The 17,036-nt window shown below is 44.5% G+C and overlaps 1 protein-coding gene across 7 annotated transcripts in view; it reads left to right on the top strand.

Annotated features, from left to right (window-relative positions):
- LOC119950741 (CUB and zona pellucida-like domain-containing protein 1) overlaps positions 1–17,036 on the top strand; it is a 62,571-nt gene that overhangs the window by 33,115 nt on the left and 12,420 nt on the right. For all 7 annotated transcript variants that reach the window (XM_038773438.1, XM_038773439.1, XM_038773440.1 and 4 more), the window contains 6 exons: positions 1,955–1,978; positions 2,121–2,243; positions 7,350–7,376; positions 9,876–9,887; positions 12,237–12,384; positions 16,387–16,595. In XM_038773438.1, the coding sequence (XP_038629366.1) occupies positions 1,955–1,978; positions 2,121–2,243; positions 7,350–7,376; positions 9,876–9,887; positions 12,237–12,384; positions 16,387–16,595 (543 nt within the window). The remainder of the gene's footprint in view (positions 1–1,954; positions 1,979–2,120; positions 2,244–7,349; positions 7,377–9,875; positions 9,888–12,236; positions 12,385–16,386; positions 16,596–17,036) is intronic.

Below are 17,036 nucleotides of genomic sequence, written 5' to 3' on the forward strand. Positions count from 1 at the left end.
TCAATGAAGGTGTAAATCATTGCTTTTAGCATAATGCTAAAAATCCACTTGGTTTTAACTTGAAAGATTTACATTTATCACCGAACTCAACTGAAACCCTCATCCATGCTTTTCCAGATGCTTACTAAGATAGTTAATTTCAATGAAGGTGTGAGCCACTGTTTTTAGCTTCATACAAAAATCCTGTTTGGAAGAAGGAATCTGCATTTTATAATCCTGCTCTTTGCAGCTGCTGTTAACCCTTCGTGGGTTCTTTCCCTGTATCCTCTCATGTTTCTCTCAGACCAGATATTGCCAGACTTCCATGTTTCAAATGACACATCTTTCCATATTTTCATATAATGCCATAGTGATAGCCCTAGTAGAAATGTTCAAAAAAACTGTATTGAAACATAGAACATACAGTGCAGAATGAGGCCATTCGGCCCATTGGGTCTGCACCGACCCACTTAAGCCCTCATTTCCACCCTATCCCCATAACCCAATAACCCCTCCTGACCTTTTTGGTCACTAAGGGCAATTTATCATGGCCAATACACCTAACCTGCACATCTTTGAACTGTGGGAGGAAACCGGAGCACCCGGAGGAAACCCACGCAGACATGGGGAGAACGTGCAGACTCTGCACAGACAGTGACCCAGCGGGGAATCAAACCTAGGACCCTGGTGCTGTGAAGCCACAGTGCTATCCACTTGCGCTACTGTGCTGCCTTGAAACTAGACCACTTTTATTCTAACCTCTGCCTGTCAATGAAAGCAGTCGGACAGAGGACTTGATTTAACACTTGATGACAACCGCAGATTGTTGTTTAAGTTTAAAGAGTTGGAAAATTAAAAACCTTCCGACTATGTCAGTTCTGTGGACCATATCCATCCTTCCAAAGCGTTTATACCTTCTCAGTCAATTCATGACACTCACACTATGGGTTATGGTCCACGCAATATCCAAAATGGGTCTGTTTGAACTCAGTAATGAGTGTCCATCTTACAGCTCACTGTTTGCTCTTAACTATTAGTTCTCTGGACCTGTGAGGGTCCAAAGTCGGCAATCTGACATCGTAGCAATTGGTGGAACCATGGGTGGGATTCTCCAAAATGGAGGCAGAGTGTCTGCGCCTTCGTGAACGCCGTCGCGGGCCCTACCGATTCTGGCCCTAACGGCACTGGAGCGGTTCACGCCGCTCTAGCCTCCCTTCCCGGCACCAACTGGGCACCGCTCCAACCCGCGCATGCACAGTGGCGCCATGCCAACCCACGCATGCACGGGGGACTTCCTCAACGCACCAACGCTGATGCAACATGGCGCGGGGATTCAGGGGCCGGCCGCGTAACAAAATAGGGCCGGGGCTGGCAAGGCCGGCCCACCAATCGGTGGTCCTTGATTGCGGGCCAGACCCCATCAGAGGTCCCCCCCGTGTAGGATTAGTGTTCTGCTTCTTTGGGTCCAAAATAATGCATGTCAGTCGGACCTAGAGAGGCGTTTCAGCTCTTCCTACACTTATAATAATAACCTTTATTGTCACAAGTAGGCTTACATTAACACTGCAATGAAGTTACTGTGAAAAGCCCCTAGTCGCCACACTCCGGTGCCTCTTCTGGTACACAGAAGGAGAATTCAGAATGTCCAAATTCCCGAACAAGTATGCCGTTCAGGATTTGTGGGAGGAAACAGGAGCACCTGGAGCAAACTCACACAGACACAGAGAGAACGTGCAGACTCCGTACAGACAATGACCCAAGCCGGGAATCGAACCTAGGAACCTGGAGCTGTGAAGCAACAGTGCTACCGTGCCCAACCATCATTTCCAGTATGTTTGCATAAGGGATATGGTGGGTGGAAGAACAAGGGGCAAGTATGGATCCCCTTGTCTGCCACACCAAGCTAAGTTTGAGGATTGAATGTGTATGAAAATGATTCTTTTTACTTACATGTTTATTTTCATTATTTTGATAGAGCCTCAGTCAGAAGTATCAAGAGGTATGGAAAAAAGCTTTAAGAAAATGTACTGATCCGCTTTTGAATGATAAAATTTCATTACATTTCTTTTTAAATGTGTAATCGCAGCTTGGTTAGCAATGAAAACAATTTCAGATCTAACTTGACATTTACTGTATAACAGGACAAGGTTCGTGCAGATACAACTGTGGAAGATATTCTTCAGATTGTTCCTGTGATTACAACTGTCAATATTATGGCAGCTGTTGTTCTGATTTCTGTGATCATTGTCCATACATTAATTATGGTAAGTAAACGTTCAGATCATAAACTAATCTTTAAATTCATTCTGTTAGTATACTATGATTAAAATGACGACTTCATTTTAAGAATGGAACTCAAATGAAGATCACGTTTCACATTGTGAATCAGTGTAGCTGAGCCCTGATGGTGTGAGATTTTTTTCTGCAGTGTGTGCTGTGATCTGTGGCATTATGGTCAGGACAGATTTGTCTCTTGTGCTCAGCAGCCCCAATGGGAGACAATTGCTGCTGTTGGCAGGACACATGCTGGAGTCCCGGGAACATGGAGAGACCCAAGCCACATATAAGCAGTGTTAGGAGGTGTGGGTGTTTTGGCAGGTTCAGGGTCTGGGAAGATGCATGCAGAGAGGATCAGTGGTGTTGGCAAGGGGGCTGTCTCTCAACACGCCCGCACCCAATGCCCAGTTCCTCAATCAGGCATTGATCGAGCGATTCCGCCTCCCCTGTTGAAGACAACAAGCTCTCCACAGAGTTTATTTGTCCTGTATGTTGCATGGAGTGGTGTTATTACTAACAGTGGCAGGAAGTTGACCAGAAATAGTCATTATTTGGCCACGAAAGATCCTTAATTGACAGAAGGGTGGGGTGACTGAACAAGGGCTTTCCGGCCTAGAACTAAATTCTAGTGGAGGTGGGAAGGAGGCAGGTTTCTGGCATGCTAACATTCCACCTCAGTAATTACACTTTGTACCTTTAATATCAGTAACAATGAGAGCAGAAAATTCTGGGCAAATTCTGTGAGATTTCTGTTTTACAAAGATGATGCGGATTAAATCTATTGAGTCTAGGAGACAGAGTTGCAGAGCCAGAGCTGAACAAGGATGGCACTCTTAGGGAATGTGGCCAAAACCTGTACAGTCATTCTCTGGCCGTGTTGTGCCTGGCATAAAACCCGCTATGTCAGGAGAGTTACGGGGGAGCCACAAAACAGGATTTGTGCCGGATGTAAAGTATTTTCCGATACTCCCGGCCTGCTCCAGCTGGCGTGATCAGGACCTCATCCTGTACCTCAACGATTACCGACCGGTGGCCCTGAAACCTGTTATCACGAAATGCATCGAGTGGCAAGTCATGAGACGGATCAACGCCAGCCTCCCAGACGGTCTCGATCCATTGCAGTTCACCTATTGCCCACCATAACCGGTCCACAGCTTATGCTATCTCTCTGGCCCTACAATCAACATTCAAACCCCTCAACAACAAGGACACCTACGTCAGACTGCTGTTCATAGACTACAACACCATTATCCCGACAAGACTAATAACCAAACTCTGCAATCTTGGACTTGACCCCTCCCTGTGCAGATGGATCCTTGATTTGCTCACCAACAGACTGCAATCTGTCAGGATAGGTAACAGCTCCTCCTCCTCAATAATCCTTAACACTGGTGCCAATGTGTGCTCAGTCCTCTACTGTACTCCATATACATACATGACTGTGTGGCAACATTTAACTCCAATTCGATCTATATATTTGCGGATGATACGACTGTGGTGGGTAATTTCTCAAGCAACGACGAGTCAGACGACAAAAGGGAGGTAGATCACTTGGTTGCATGGTATACCGAAAACAACCTCTCTCCAAATGTCAGCAAAACCAAGGAACTGATCATCAACTTAAGGAAGCTGTGGTGAACGTATTGTACTAAAATTCACCACTGTATTACTCTGTATCACGCTGTTGCCCATGTGGGCTCCATCTATGGACCATTGTACTGTACTACACGGAATGTATCATGTTGGTGCCCTTGTGGGCTCTGCCCCTGGCTCCGCCACCTTGAGGGGAGGTTTAAAGAGCAGCTGCCCTGTAGGCGGCTCTCCCTAGCAGAGCAGTCGCAGGCAGGCACTGTTTGAGTCAATTAGAGCCACTGTTCACTTCAAATCTCTGTCTCGCCTGAATTGATGGTCACATCAGAAGAACAGTATGACACACGTCCCCCATCTACATAAATCACTCTGAAGTGGAGATGGTCAATAGCTTAAAGTTCCTGCGGGTTACCATCACAAAGTCTATCCTACCCCACTCACATTGACACAACAGTCAAGAAAGCCCAACAAAGGGCTGGATTCTCCGCAGCCCGACGCTGTAATCGCGGCCGACGCCGGGGCTGAAAATCTAGTTTGACGTTGTAATCGGGCCCGGTGCCGATCCGGCGATTCTTTGGGCACCGCAAATCGGCGTCCCCGTGGAGTACGCCGCGCTGCCGGGGGCCCATTGCCAGAGGCCCGCTCACCAATCCTCCGCTCCCAACCAGCCGAGTTCGCGGCAGCGTGGAACTAACCACCTATTGCCAGTTGGGATGTTTGCTTGGCGGCTGCGGACTCAGTCCGCGGCCACCCTGGTCGGGGGCGGGTGGATCTGAGCCCGGGGTGCCTTATAGGTGGCCAGCGATTAAATGTGCGGGGTTTGAGGGTCGGGCGGGCGGCTGATCAGGGGGTCTCTTTCTTCGGTGTGGCTCCGCCGTCCGAGCCCGCCATGGGGCATGGTGCAACCGCTGGAGGTTGCCGCCGTGTGCATGTGCGGCCTCTGACCAGAAGTTTGGTATCTCCAGCAAAATCTGCGAGATTCACTCCGGGTCCCTGCTAGCCCCCTGCAGGGCTATGAATTCACTGAACTTACTTGCAAAAATTTCTGGAGTAAATCTGCAGCGTTTTTACGCTGGTGTTGTGACATAGTCTCATTTTGGGAGAATCCAGTCCAACGTCTCTACTTCCTACGTAAGCTAAAGAACTTCATCATGTCTGCATTGACTCTCACAAACCTCTACAGATGTGCCATAGAGAGCATTGTATCCGGCTGCATCACAGCTTGAGTATGGCAACTGCTCGGCCTAAGATCGCAAGAAACTGCAGAGTGTGGTGAACTCAGCCCAACGCATCACACAAGCTTGCCGCCCACATATTGATTCTGTCTACACCTCCCGCTGCCTCGGGAAGGCAAACAGCATTGTAAGAGACCCCTCCTACAAAGGCTTTACCCTCTTCCAGACCCTTCCATCAGGCAGAAGATACAGAAGTCTGAAGACCCACACATGTAGATATAGGAGCAGCTTCTTCCCCACCAGCTACTAGACCTCAACGATTCTCCCTCGGACTGATCTGTTCCCTGTAAGACACTATTCACAACGCCCTATGCTGCTCTTGCTCACGTATTTGCTTTGTTTGGCCCTTGTTCCGTACTGTAACCAATTACTTATTTGTCAATGTACTTTGTCGATTATTCTTTTTGTTTCCTGTGTACGCACTGTGTATGTTCCCTTGGCCGCAGAATAATACTTTTCACTGTACTTCGGTACCTGGGACAATAAATCAATGAATCAATCTACCTATCGAAAGGCTGAAAAACTGATCACAGCACATTTGCATTCATTTAAATCTCATTAGTGAGATTTAGTTAGTCGAATGCAGCGATCTCCCGGTATTCAGCCCATCCCCCCACAGTGGGAAGTCACCCGGCCGTAAATCACTACTGGTCGTTAAAAAGGGGGACCAGGTGCCATGGCCTCTGAGGGGGAGCAAGAAGGTGAGTATCCCTCCCCACTCACTTCTAGGGAGCACAAAGGCACAGCAGCCGCTGGCCAGATGCCATGGGCAGGCCCTTGAAGGGAGCTGGGATTTGGGGACTCGGGCTTGGCAGCAGGGAGCTAGGTCAGGGGTCTCCAAAAGGATGGGGGTTACTTTGGGTCTGGAAACCTTTAAGCCTGCTTTCTTTCACCCTATAACAGAGCAAAGCACAGCTGCAACCTGTCTATCCTAAAATCCTCTCACAGGACAGATCCATTCTGCAGCTTGTTTCTTGGAAAAACATTTCACTCCCCTTGAAGTTTCAGTAGACTCTGTGGTTTCACTGTTGCAGTGTGCCTTCTTTTATCCCTGTCTACTCGCTTGTTTATATTCCATTTCACTTCCTTGAACTTCCAATTGGGTTCGTGGTTTCAATATTGCAGCGTGTCTTCTTTTATCCCTTTGTACTTGTTTTTTTACATTGAATTTCACACCCTATTGACTTTTACATGCCTCTTAATTGACAGCTGAAGGCTACCTCGAAGGAGGGTTTTGCTTTGTTTGCTTTTAGCACTTTGCAGTCCCTTAACTCTGAAGTGCTCCCTCTTTTAACCAGTTGTCCTGCCTGACCACATTTTCTCTGTAGTGAATTTTTCCTATGCTTAAGTGCTTCCCACAAAGATCAGGTGCTCTGTCCAAGTGCTTTTTATTCATAATGTAATTTTTACGACTGAAGTTTTGCTGCTTTTTCATAGTGGGCTTGTTTAAAGTCTTAAGTGCTTCCTAAAAAGAGCAGGTGTTCTGACTGATAGCAATTTTTTAGAGTGGATCTGTTTCAATCTCTGCTGTCTGGGGGGGGGGGGGTTGTTTGCCTGTGAGAAGTAGGGGGGACGGTCTGTAAAGTTATTCTGAGATGGGAGGGTGCCCCAATCTCTGAGGATCAGGTCTTGGTGGTGCTTCTGGGTCCCAGACATCCCATTTTTGGCACTAATCACCCAAGTGTTGGTGGATTGTGATCTGGATCACACTGATCCACCCAGTGGGAATCACACTCTGTGTAGCACTGCAGACCACACTTAGAATTCTTTGGGCGATTTGTACCCTGCATCTCTCAGTTTTCTGTCCACTGCGATATTGGAGGTGACTGGTCATCAGTAGTCCCAAGTGGGAGAATTCATTTTCTTCTCTCCTGTGCACCGTAGCTTCATTGGAACAATGGTTTTCCCCATTGATGCAGAGTATTATTGATGCACACTCGTGGCTTTGTAGATTCTCTATCTAAATACAGAGATGTACCCCAACCACAAAGGTTTCCACTCGCTGAATGTAAAGTGGAGCGAGGCCATTCTCAGCACATTGTCTTTTATTTCTGACTGGGGATGGGTTGTCTATTCTGCGTGTTGTGTGTGACAGGCTGGCTGCAACAGGCAGACTTTCCTGTCCATCTGTTCTGAAAAATGCAAATAATATCTGATGTTAATAATTTATTTTTGTAATATGTTACATCAATATTTCTGAGTATGAATGGTGGATGATTCGTCAAAAATACTTGACAAAGCAAATAAGCTGAATGTTTTCCTCTACAGGATACTGCGGTGTTTATTCAACAACAGGTCAGTAATATTTAAGTTAATTTTCAGTTAATTTGTCAGTTTGTATATTTGCTGATCCTGTAGCAGTCACAACAATATGTCTTAATGGCTGGACTCAGAGAATCACATCTTTGATTTGGTTAAGTCTTTGGAAACAGCCATCAAACGTCTGCACAATATCTCTGTAAACTTGAGGACATCTGAATCTCTGCTGTCCATTCATCATTTGCGAGTTACAAATGGCCATTGGATATAGGGATCAAGTGAGACTGCTCTCCCCATCATGATGGACATCAAGAAATCACCTGCTTGCTCTTCTTTCCTTACTCCTGTTCCAGCACATCAATCAAATGTAGTTTGAGGCTTGAATAGATATGAAAGATCTCCTTGTTACTTATGCATTTAGTTTTATTATTTTTGCTGGGCCTAGTGAAACTACATCATCCTGTATAACACGGCATGGTGACACAGTGGTCAGCACTGCTGCCTCAAGGCGCTAGGAACTCGAGGGAGAGTCCAGGTTGGATTCTGGCAGTGGCTGACTGTCTGTGTGGAGTTTGTGTGTTCTCCCTGTGACTCTGTGGGTTTCCTCTGGATGCCTGGGTATCCTCCCACAGTCCAAAGATGTGCAGGTTAGGTGGATTGCCCTCCCCTAATTGCCCTCCGTTTCAGAAGGCATTTGAGAGTTAAACACATTGCTGTGGACCTAGAGTCACATGTAGGCCAGACCAGGTAAAGATGGCAGATTTCCTTCCCTGACGGACATTCTTAAATCAGATATTTTTCTTTAATGACAATCAACGATGGTTTCATGGGGTGAAATTCTCCCCTACCCGGTGGGGCGGGGGGTCCCGGCATAGTGGAGTGGTGCCAACCACTCCGGCGTCGTGCCTCCCCAAAGGTGTTGAATTCTCCGCACCTTTAGGGGCCAAGCCCTCACATTGAGGGGCTCGGCCCGCGCCGGAGCGTTTGGCACCACACCGACTGGCGACCAAACCGGCTCCAGTGGCCTTTGACGCCCGCCGGCCGGCGTCGGGGATGGCCGAAAGGCCTTCGCCGGTTCGCGCATGCGCCGGTGCATCAGCTGCCGCTGACATCACCACCGGCGCATGCGCGCTGGAGGATTCTCTTCCGCCTCCGCCATGGTGGAGGCCATGGCGGCGGCGGAAGAAAAAGAGTGCCCCCACGGCACTGGCCCGCCCGCCGATCTGTGGGCCCCGATCGTGGGCCTGGCCACCGTGGGGGCACCCCCCAGGGTCTGATCGCCCCGTGCCCCCACCAGGACCCCGGGGGCCCGCTCGCGCCGCCGATCCCGCCGCCACCAGAGGTGGTTCAAACCATGGCTGCGGGAGAGGCCTCCCAGCAGCGGGACTTCGGCCCATCGCGGGCCGGAGAATCGCCGCAGGAGCCTCGCCGATTTGCGGGGCGTAATTCCCGCCCCCGCCAATTCCCGGATGGCGGAGAATTCCGGCCACGGCGGGGGCGGGATTTACTCCGGCCCCAGGCGATTCTCCGACCCTGCAGGGGGTCGGAGAATTTCACCCATGGTCATCATTAGAGTTTTTATTGACTTCAAATTATGGATATGGCAGGCTTCGAACCTGGATCCCCACATCTTGCCCTGGGCCTCTGGATTACTAGTGAAAATACCACCGCCTCCCTAGATGTGAAAACAGATGAGATCACAAGGTGTATTTTTTAAAACTTCTTTCATGGAGTATTGCCAGCAAGATCAGCATGTGTTGGTAATTTATGACCCAGTGACAGTAAAGGAATGCTGATATGGATCCAAATTGAGATGGTGTGTGTCATAGAGGGGATCCCATCCGTTTGTTGCCCTTGTCCTTCTGGGTGCATCAAAAAGAATGGATAGAAATAGACTGTTCCCAGTACTTGAGGGGTCTAAAGCGACAAGATAAAGTTGTTGAAAAAAGTGACATACTGTCAAAGATGTTCATCTTGCATTGATCAGCATCAATTCGCAAGAATACCAATTCTAAAAGAACAACAATTTGTACGTCTAAGAAGAGAGTGGTGATCGGTTAGCAAGAGGACTATGATTGGTAGAACTGGTATTCTTACGAATCTGCAATGATGAATGGAAGATTAAAAACTTCAACAGCATACCCCTTCTGAACAATACTGAGTTCAATACCTCAAATAGCTATAAAATGAAATGTATTTCATTTAGAACAGAAGGCAGGGGTCACTTCCTTACACAGAGTTATGAGGAGGTTCAATTTACTTCTAAGAAGAATGTACGTCAATGTTCAAGATTAAGTTGTATCAGTAGAAAAGTGGATGAAGGGATATGATAACAAATTGTAAATATGAAAGACGTATTTACATCCATGGTGGGTAAATATTATCATGGGTCTGTTGGGTAGAATAATCTGTTCCAATTTCTATGCTTTGTATCTGTTATCTTTTACCTGGCAAACGTATTTTATCATTATTTGTTTGTGATTAACTGAATCATGTTCCTAATTATAATCTACACATTTCTTTTTATCTTATCAGCAAAAGCACCAGGTAACTACTTTTAAATATTCCTAATCTTTTTCTTTAACCATAAAGTTCCGACCAACGAGATTCCGAAATTAGATATATAAGGGCTGTGTTCTGAACAATTCTGGTTGTTTCATTATTTTCCTTTCAAACATTTTCTCATGACCTTCCATTTCACAAACATTGTGAGTAGGCTTGGGTACAGTTACATACAGTGCAGCAACCATCTGCTACTTCACTATGTTGTCGCTCTTCATGTATGACCCTGAAGTCTGTGGGTGAGCTGATCAACAGGGAAATGTGGACATGGTGGAGATGCCATTTATCTGCTGCCCTTGCCGTTCTCAATTTGGTTGTCATGGGTTTGTAAGGTGCTGCTTTAAGAGGCTTGGTGAGTTCCTGTAGTGGATCTTATCGACGGTACACACTGCTGTTACTGTGCGTCGGAGATGGAGGGAGTTAATGTTTGTGGAAGGGGTGCAAATCAAATGATTACTTTAGCCTGCACGGTGTCAAGCTTCCTGAGTGTTGTTGAAGCTTCACTCATCCAGGCAGGTGGAGAGTTTTCCATTACACTCCTGACTTTTGCATTGTAGATGGTGGACAGGCTTTGGGGAGTCAGAATGTGAGTTACTCACGACAAGATTCCTAGCCTCTGCCCTGGGTCAGACTTCTCCAGCTGGTGCGATTCACCTCTCCTGCTGCCAGTGCACCCACAAGTTCCTGGCGGCGTGGGACAGCTTCAATGGGCGATCCCATTGAGAAGCAGCGGGAGTATAGAATCCGACCACTAGCAAACTGTGTGCTGCTGAGAAACATGCATCTGGGGGACCGTACAATCCAGCCCCTGCGCTTGTAGCCACGGTATTTATATGGCTAGTCCCTTTATGCTTCTAGTCAATGGTAACCCCCAGAATGTTGATGGTGGGGGTTTAGTAATGCAATTGAATAGCTATCGAATGTTAAGGGGTGATAGTTAGGTTCTCTCCTGTTGGAACTAGTCATTGTCTGGCACTTTTATGATGTAAATGGTATTTGCCGCATTTCAGCCCACGCCCTGTTATTGTCCAGGTCTTGCTGCATTTGGACATGGACTGCTTTGGTATCTGAGGAACTGCAGATGGTGCTGCACATATTGCAATCGTCAGTGAACATCCCCACATCTAACCTTATGATTCAGGGAAGGTCATTGATGAAACAGCTGAAGAAGGTTGGACCTAAGACACCATCCTGAGGAACTCCTGCAGACGCAGTCATGTCCTGGATTGACATCTAACCACCATAACCATCATATAAAAAGTCAAAATTTTCATAATGCTGTAAATATTAGTAAGAGAAATGACTTTAAAATACAAAAACCTAATGGTCTACAGTAACGTAGACCATCACAAATCATTGGAGATTGGGCAGTGTAGACCGGATTTGATTAGAAATGTCAGTGTTGCAGAGTTGCAGTTCTTCAATTGCAGTTCTTCACATTCAGATCTAAAAATCACAAAGATCACCTTTTTATGAATGAGGGCAAAAACATCCATGCATTGACGTGTGGAATATTTTGCGTAACTGGCCATTCAGAATCAAATGCATGACCGGACGAAAGTTTCTTCAGTTAATAGCCGGACCAGACAAACAGGAAACCTCTGTGGTAATCACCACTGTTGTATATATTAGGAGATGTGTGGTAAGACCCTGCACCAGAGGTACGGGGGTAGTACCTGCCTGCTGGCTCCACCCTGTAGGCAGAGTATAAATATGTGTGCTCCACATACAGCAGCCATTTCGCCAGCTGCTGTAGGAGGCCACACATCTTAGTGTAATAAAGCCTCAGTTGTATTCAACTCTCGTCTTTGTGCAATTAATTGTGCATCAACCTCCAGGTCTGATTGCCAATTAGGTCATCCTGGCCTTAGCCAAGACAACGGAAGAGCTGCAATTGGCCTCAGTGCCCAGGTAAGCCAGTAAAGTCAAATAAAATGTCCAATCAGGCTCCCCACAAACTGTCATTGCTGGATAGTGTGACATCCGGTGGAATCAGAATCAGGATCATCTGTGAGGGCCCAACAGTTAGCCTGTGAGCATTCACTGCCAAAGCAATCAACAGCGACATAAAACATTGTGACTGTTTTCCACATGGTAGCTGTGGAACTTTATCGCAACAACGAGTGAATGGGTGTAAGAGATCCTGAGAAAAGGAAGGTTATCCATGATCATAATGAATGATGAAGCAGACTCGAGGGGCTGTATGGCCTACTGCTGTTTAGATTTCCTGGTCAGGAAAACTGGCAAACAATTTTGGGAAATAAGAAAGAAATAGATTGCTATTTTCCGATGTATTGCACCAGGTGAACTTATCCATTTCTTTACTGTTAATAGATGGATCCTGTGGAGGATATCTTGACGATGTCTATGGGTCTGTTCACAGTCCCAATTATCCATTCTCCTATCCAAATTATGCACAATGCATTTGGTATATAAGAGGGGGTATAAACCAAAGAATAAAGCTGGTGTTCACTTACGTTGAGTAAGTAAAAATATTTCCACTTTCATATTTATTGTGAAGAATGACAGGAGTATTTGTTGTCAATTAACCATTGGATTCACTTCACTGAACATCAATACTCTTGGGAGAACATAATCTGATGTTGAGCATCGTAAATTTTAGGCCCCATACTTTAAACTAAAATATACCCTTCAGCAAACAGCAAGGAGATATTTTGTCAATATTATAGAAAGCCGTTAGGTTACACATTGAAGTAAAATCCATGTGACTAACTGAAGCATCAGGTCAGAGATCTTTGCATGTCTGGTTGACACTCTGGAGAATAGAATCAACATTCTGCTGTTAGAAAATGTACTCATATGATCAGGTAACCAGTGTAAGACAATACGATTAATTCATTTATGTGTGCTTTGCGTGAAAGCTGGTCCTTGGCTTATTGTCTGCTGATGCTTCATGCACAGTTTATTTTCTTGTCAGTGGTAGCTTGCACTTACAGTTTCATGGGCAAGACAAGGAGCAGGTTCCCAATCTACCTCAGTCACAACAGGAAATGAACCCACGCTGTTGGCATTATTCTTGAACCAGGTGCTATCGTCCAGCCATTGAGGTAATTGCCTGCAATCTGAAGTGATATCAACAAATCAATCAGAGAGGGAGAGGAAGATGGGCAGATCTTATTGAGATAAATTCAAGTTCATGAAATAAAAATAAAGCAGAGGACTGGAAGGCTAATGTTACTGAAATCAATGTAGATATATAGCTTCCTCCTCCTAAGAGGCCACTGGTAACCATGGACTTTTACTGGAATGGTCCAATGATGATTGACAAAGTACTGCAGTGTTTGCTATATGGCTATCTAGGAAACCCGCCCATTCTTAACACTGCCATCAGATTTTCCGGTTGAAATTCACCTGTTTGGCCATGTTATCTGCTCACCTTCCGTGGCCATCTGTTGTGGGACTTGAATCCGGAGCCACTAGCTCAGAGATAAGGACGCTACTACTGTAACATAAGACCACTCAGATAGATATAAGCTAATGCCATCAAAACAAAAAATACTGGATCAGTAAGTCTGGGAACTTCTGTGGAGCAAGTGAAACAGAGTTAACGTTAATTCTGCTGTTCACTCCATAGAGACTGCCAGACTTGCTGAGTATTTCCAGAATTTCCTGATTTTAGTCAGATTTCCTGCAGTATTTTGCTTCTGTACATTAATAAATATTGAAATAAGATAGGTAATCCATATGTATACAACAAAGGAATGCTCATTTACAAAATTGATACAACCAAAAGGTATAATTGTTAATCATTCATTGAAAGCACTCTATTGGAGTAAGATTTTCCCTTATCTCTTGCTCATAGATAATGTCTCAGTCCGGTTGAATGAATATAAAGCAATGTTTATTTCCTAAAGAGCTCATTTTGGTACATTCACACAAAATTAAATCAAAAACTTTTTTATGCGTGCCTTGAAATGTCCTTGAGACACCAACGAGTGAAAGCAAAAACTACAAGATAAAAGTGACTCCAGATTTACAAAATTAAAAGCCATTTCAACAAAAGGCCTTAAAGTAATTTTTCCGAATGCTCCAAAGGCTAAAATTCCTCTCCAATCAGCCAAACGGATCACATTCTTAAGGGATTCCTTATCTGCGTTTATCCCCTTACTCAGTTTCATTGGTTCTAATTCTCAGCTGAGACCCCCTTGATTCGTTCAGGGAAGTGTCAGTCACTAACAGTTGATTGGTTAATTAGACATTAATCAATTACTCCAAATGAATTATCTTTCCCACCACTTTTGTCCCACGTTCAAACTCCACAGGTCACGTCTGGTCTCAGTTACGAGATTGTTTCAAACTTGTTGAATGCCCTCATATCAGTAAGAGTACTTGCAGCACATTATTCGTAACATTTGAGGCAGCCATGGATAGTATTAAAAAGATTAGCCAATTTTATAACTTTCTCATATTTCGACAAATTCAATAATTTTCAAGAATCATTTTCTTTTTCAGTATACTTTAGCTAATATTTTAAAGGACCCTTCTCTATAATTGTTGAACCCAACAGTCAATATGAAGTTACTATTGCTCCAAGTGCAATCAAGTACTAGGAAACATCTCAAAGACATTTAGTTACAAGTCAAAATTACCACATATCAAGGACAGTAATTGTGTAGGATCTAGAGAGGAATGGCAGGACGTAAGCTGGGAAATTCCTCTGTGTGTCCCAATTTTGCTGCTGTATCTGTAATGTTCACTCAGTCTGTCCGATGTTCCTGAATATCCGACGCTGAAGCTGCAGAAATTCCTTGCATTAATTTTTAAATTATGAAGAAACTTCACAGAATCAACTAGGTCTTAATTGGGAAAATTCTTAAACAAACACATTCAAGATGTTTGGAAGGGCATTTAATTTGAATTGGGAGCAGAACTGCTGAAGATACATGTTCAAAATTATTATAGGTGGGAATAAACAGCCTGAGTTGAACAATGGAAGTTGAAACTAGATGGATATTCAAGTAAACAGGGGGTCAGTTAGCTTAGACGGTTGGTTCGTGATATGGAGTGATTCCAACAGCGTGGGTTCAATTCCCGTACCGGCTGAGGTTAGCCGTCTCAACCTTGCCCCTCACCTGAGGTGTGGTGATCCTCAAGTTAAATCACCACTAGCCAGGAGAGAGCAGCCTATTGTCCTCGGGACTATGGTGGACTTCATTTCATTCAAGTAAAAGAAAAATACTGCAAATACCAGAGATCTGAAATAAAAATCGAAAGTGCTTGGAACAATTTAGCAGGTCTGACAGCTTCTGCGGAGAAAGACACAGATTTAATATTTTGAGTCCAATTTTCAACTCTTGTTGAAATGGATGCTGTCAGATCTGCTGAGTTTTTCTGGCACATTCTATAGATATGCAAGTATATCCTTGATAATCTTGTAAAGCTAGGAGAGAATTTTTAGATAAATTTGTTCGAGTATTTACTAAGGTGAATCACACCAATTTGATTGAAAGAACAGGCTGGAAGGATTAGGAAGCTTCTGCAGGGGCTCAGTTGGTAGCACTTTTGTCACTGAATCCACAAGATTCTAGGTTCAAGTCCTACTCCAGGGCTTCAGCATAAAAGTCAAGACTGACATTCCAGTGCGTGAGGAAACCCTGGGTTGATGGAGGTGATGGCTTCTGGATGAGATGTTGAACTGAGGCCCTGTCTTCCTGCTTGGGTGGATCCCATGGCACTGTCTCAAAGATGTGCAGGGGAGTTATTCCTGGTGTCTTGGCTAATCCCTCAGTCAGCATTACAAAAATAGAAATTTGCTGCTGCAACTTGACTGTCACTCTTCCTATTTTATAATGGTGGCTAAACTGTCAAGTATTTCATTGGCTGTAAAATGCTTTGAGACACCTCATTGGTTCTGAAAAGTGCTATCGAAATTCTAACTTTTTTTTTTACATGTATCGTGGGGAGATGGTGAGTGGAGCAGTAATGTCACTAGACTAATAATCCAGAGGCCAAGGGTAATTCTCTGGGTTCAGAGGTTCAAATTCCATCCTGGCAGCTAGTGGCATTTAAATTCAATACGTAATTCTGGAATTCAAAACTAGTCCATGAAACTATCGTCAATTGTTACTTAAAAAAAAAACACCCACCTGGTTCACGAATGTCCATTACAGAGGGGAATCTACCATCCTTTCCTGCTGTGGCCTACATATGACTCCAGACCCACAGAAATGTGGTTGACTCGTAATTGTCCCCTGAAATGGTCTGGCAAGCCACTCAGTTCAAGATAAATTAGGGATGGGAAACAAATTCTGGCCTTGCCAGAGAAGCACGCATCCAAAGGAATATAAGCAATATTTAATGTTCTTTGTTTGGGTCCTGAAATGTCTTTTAGTGATGCTTACACTTGCAGCCATATATATATATATATATGAAATGATCTGATTTATTAAGTAAGTTAATTTTTTTAAAAAGGGAATGGATTGCTGCAACATTTATTTTGAAACTATGACACTTGTTTCAACAGGCTGGAGTTGACATCTACCTGCTCGTATGATTATATTGCTGTTTACGATGGGCCCTCAACCAATTCGCGTTTGCTTTCTAAATTCTGTCAAGGATCAGATCAGATATTTAGCTCCTCATCGAACAGTATGACCATTTATTTTAGATCTGATTCCAGTGTTACCAAACGGGGGTTTACTGCAGCCTACTACATTCTGCCAAATGATGACGGTGAGAATTATTCCATTTCTTGTCTCAAAATTGCAACTTTAAGCGAGAAGAAAGGTAGAGAAATGGGGCTTGGTCGATGTGACACATTTGAATTTCAATCCAAAAGTCTTTATCCGTATGTTTAACTAGAAATGGAACCAAAATATTGAAATATATAGATTTCCAACTTACCACCCATGTATTATACTGACCACGTATAATACTGGTCATACAGTCAGGCAACCATTATAGAAGCTGCCTGATATGATTTGTAAATGATTTATTGACTTCAATCACAACACAAGTTTTATACAGCATCGACAAGCTGAAAATCTATCCCACCTTTTCAAAGTAGTTGTCGTCACGTTTTGTCTTTTCATGTGGACACTTTTTACAGTCTTTCTTGTTGATTTACTTACAAAGTTAATTAAAAAAGGTGTATTCCCTGAGAAAAGGTGGATT

The sequence above is a fragment of the Scyliorhinus canicula genome, chromosome 16 (genome assembly GCF_902713615.1).
Source record: "Scyliorhinus canicula chromosome 16, sScyCan1.1, whole genome shotgun sequence".
Taxonomy (NCBI): Eukaryota; Metazoa; Chordata; class Chondrichthyes; order Carcharhiniformes; family Scyliorhinidae; genus Scyliorhinus; species Scyliorhinus canicula.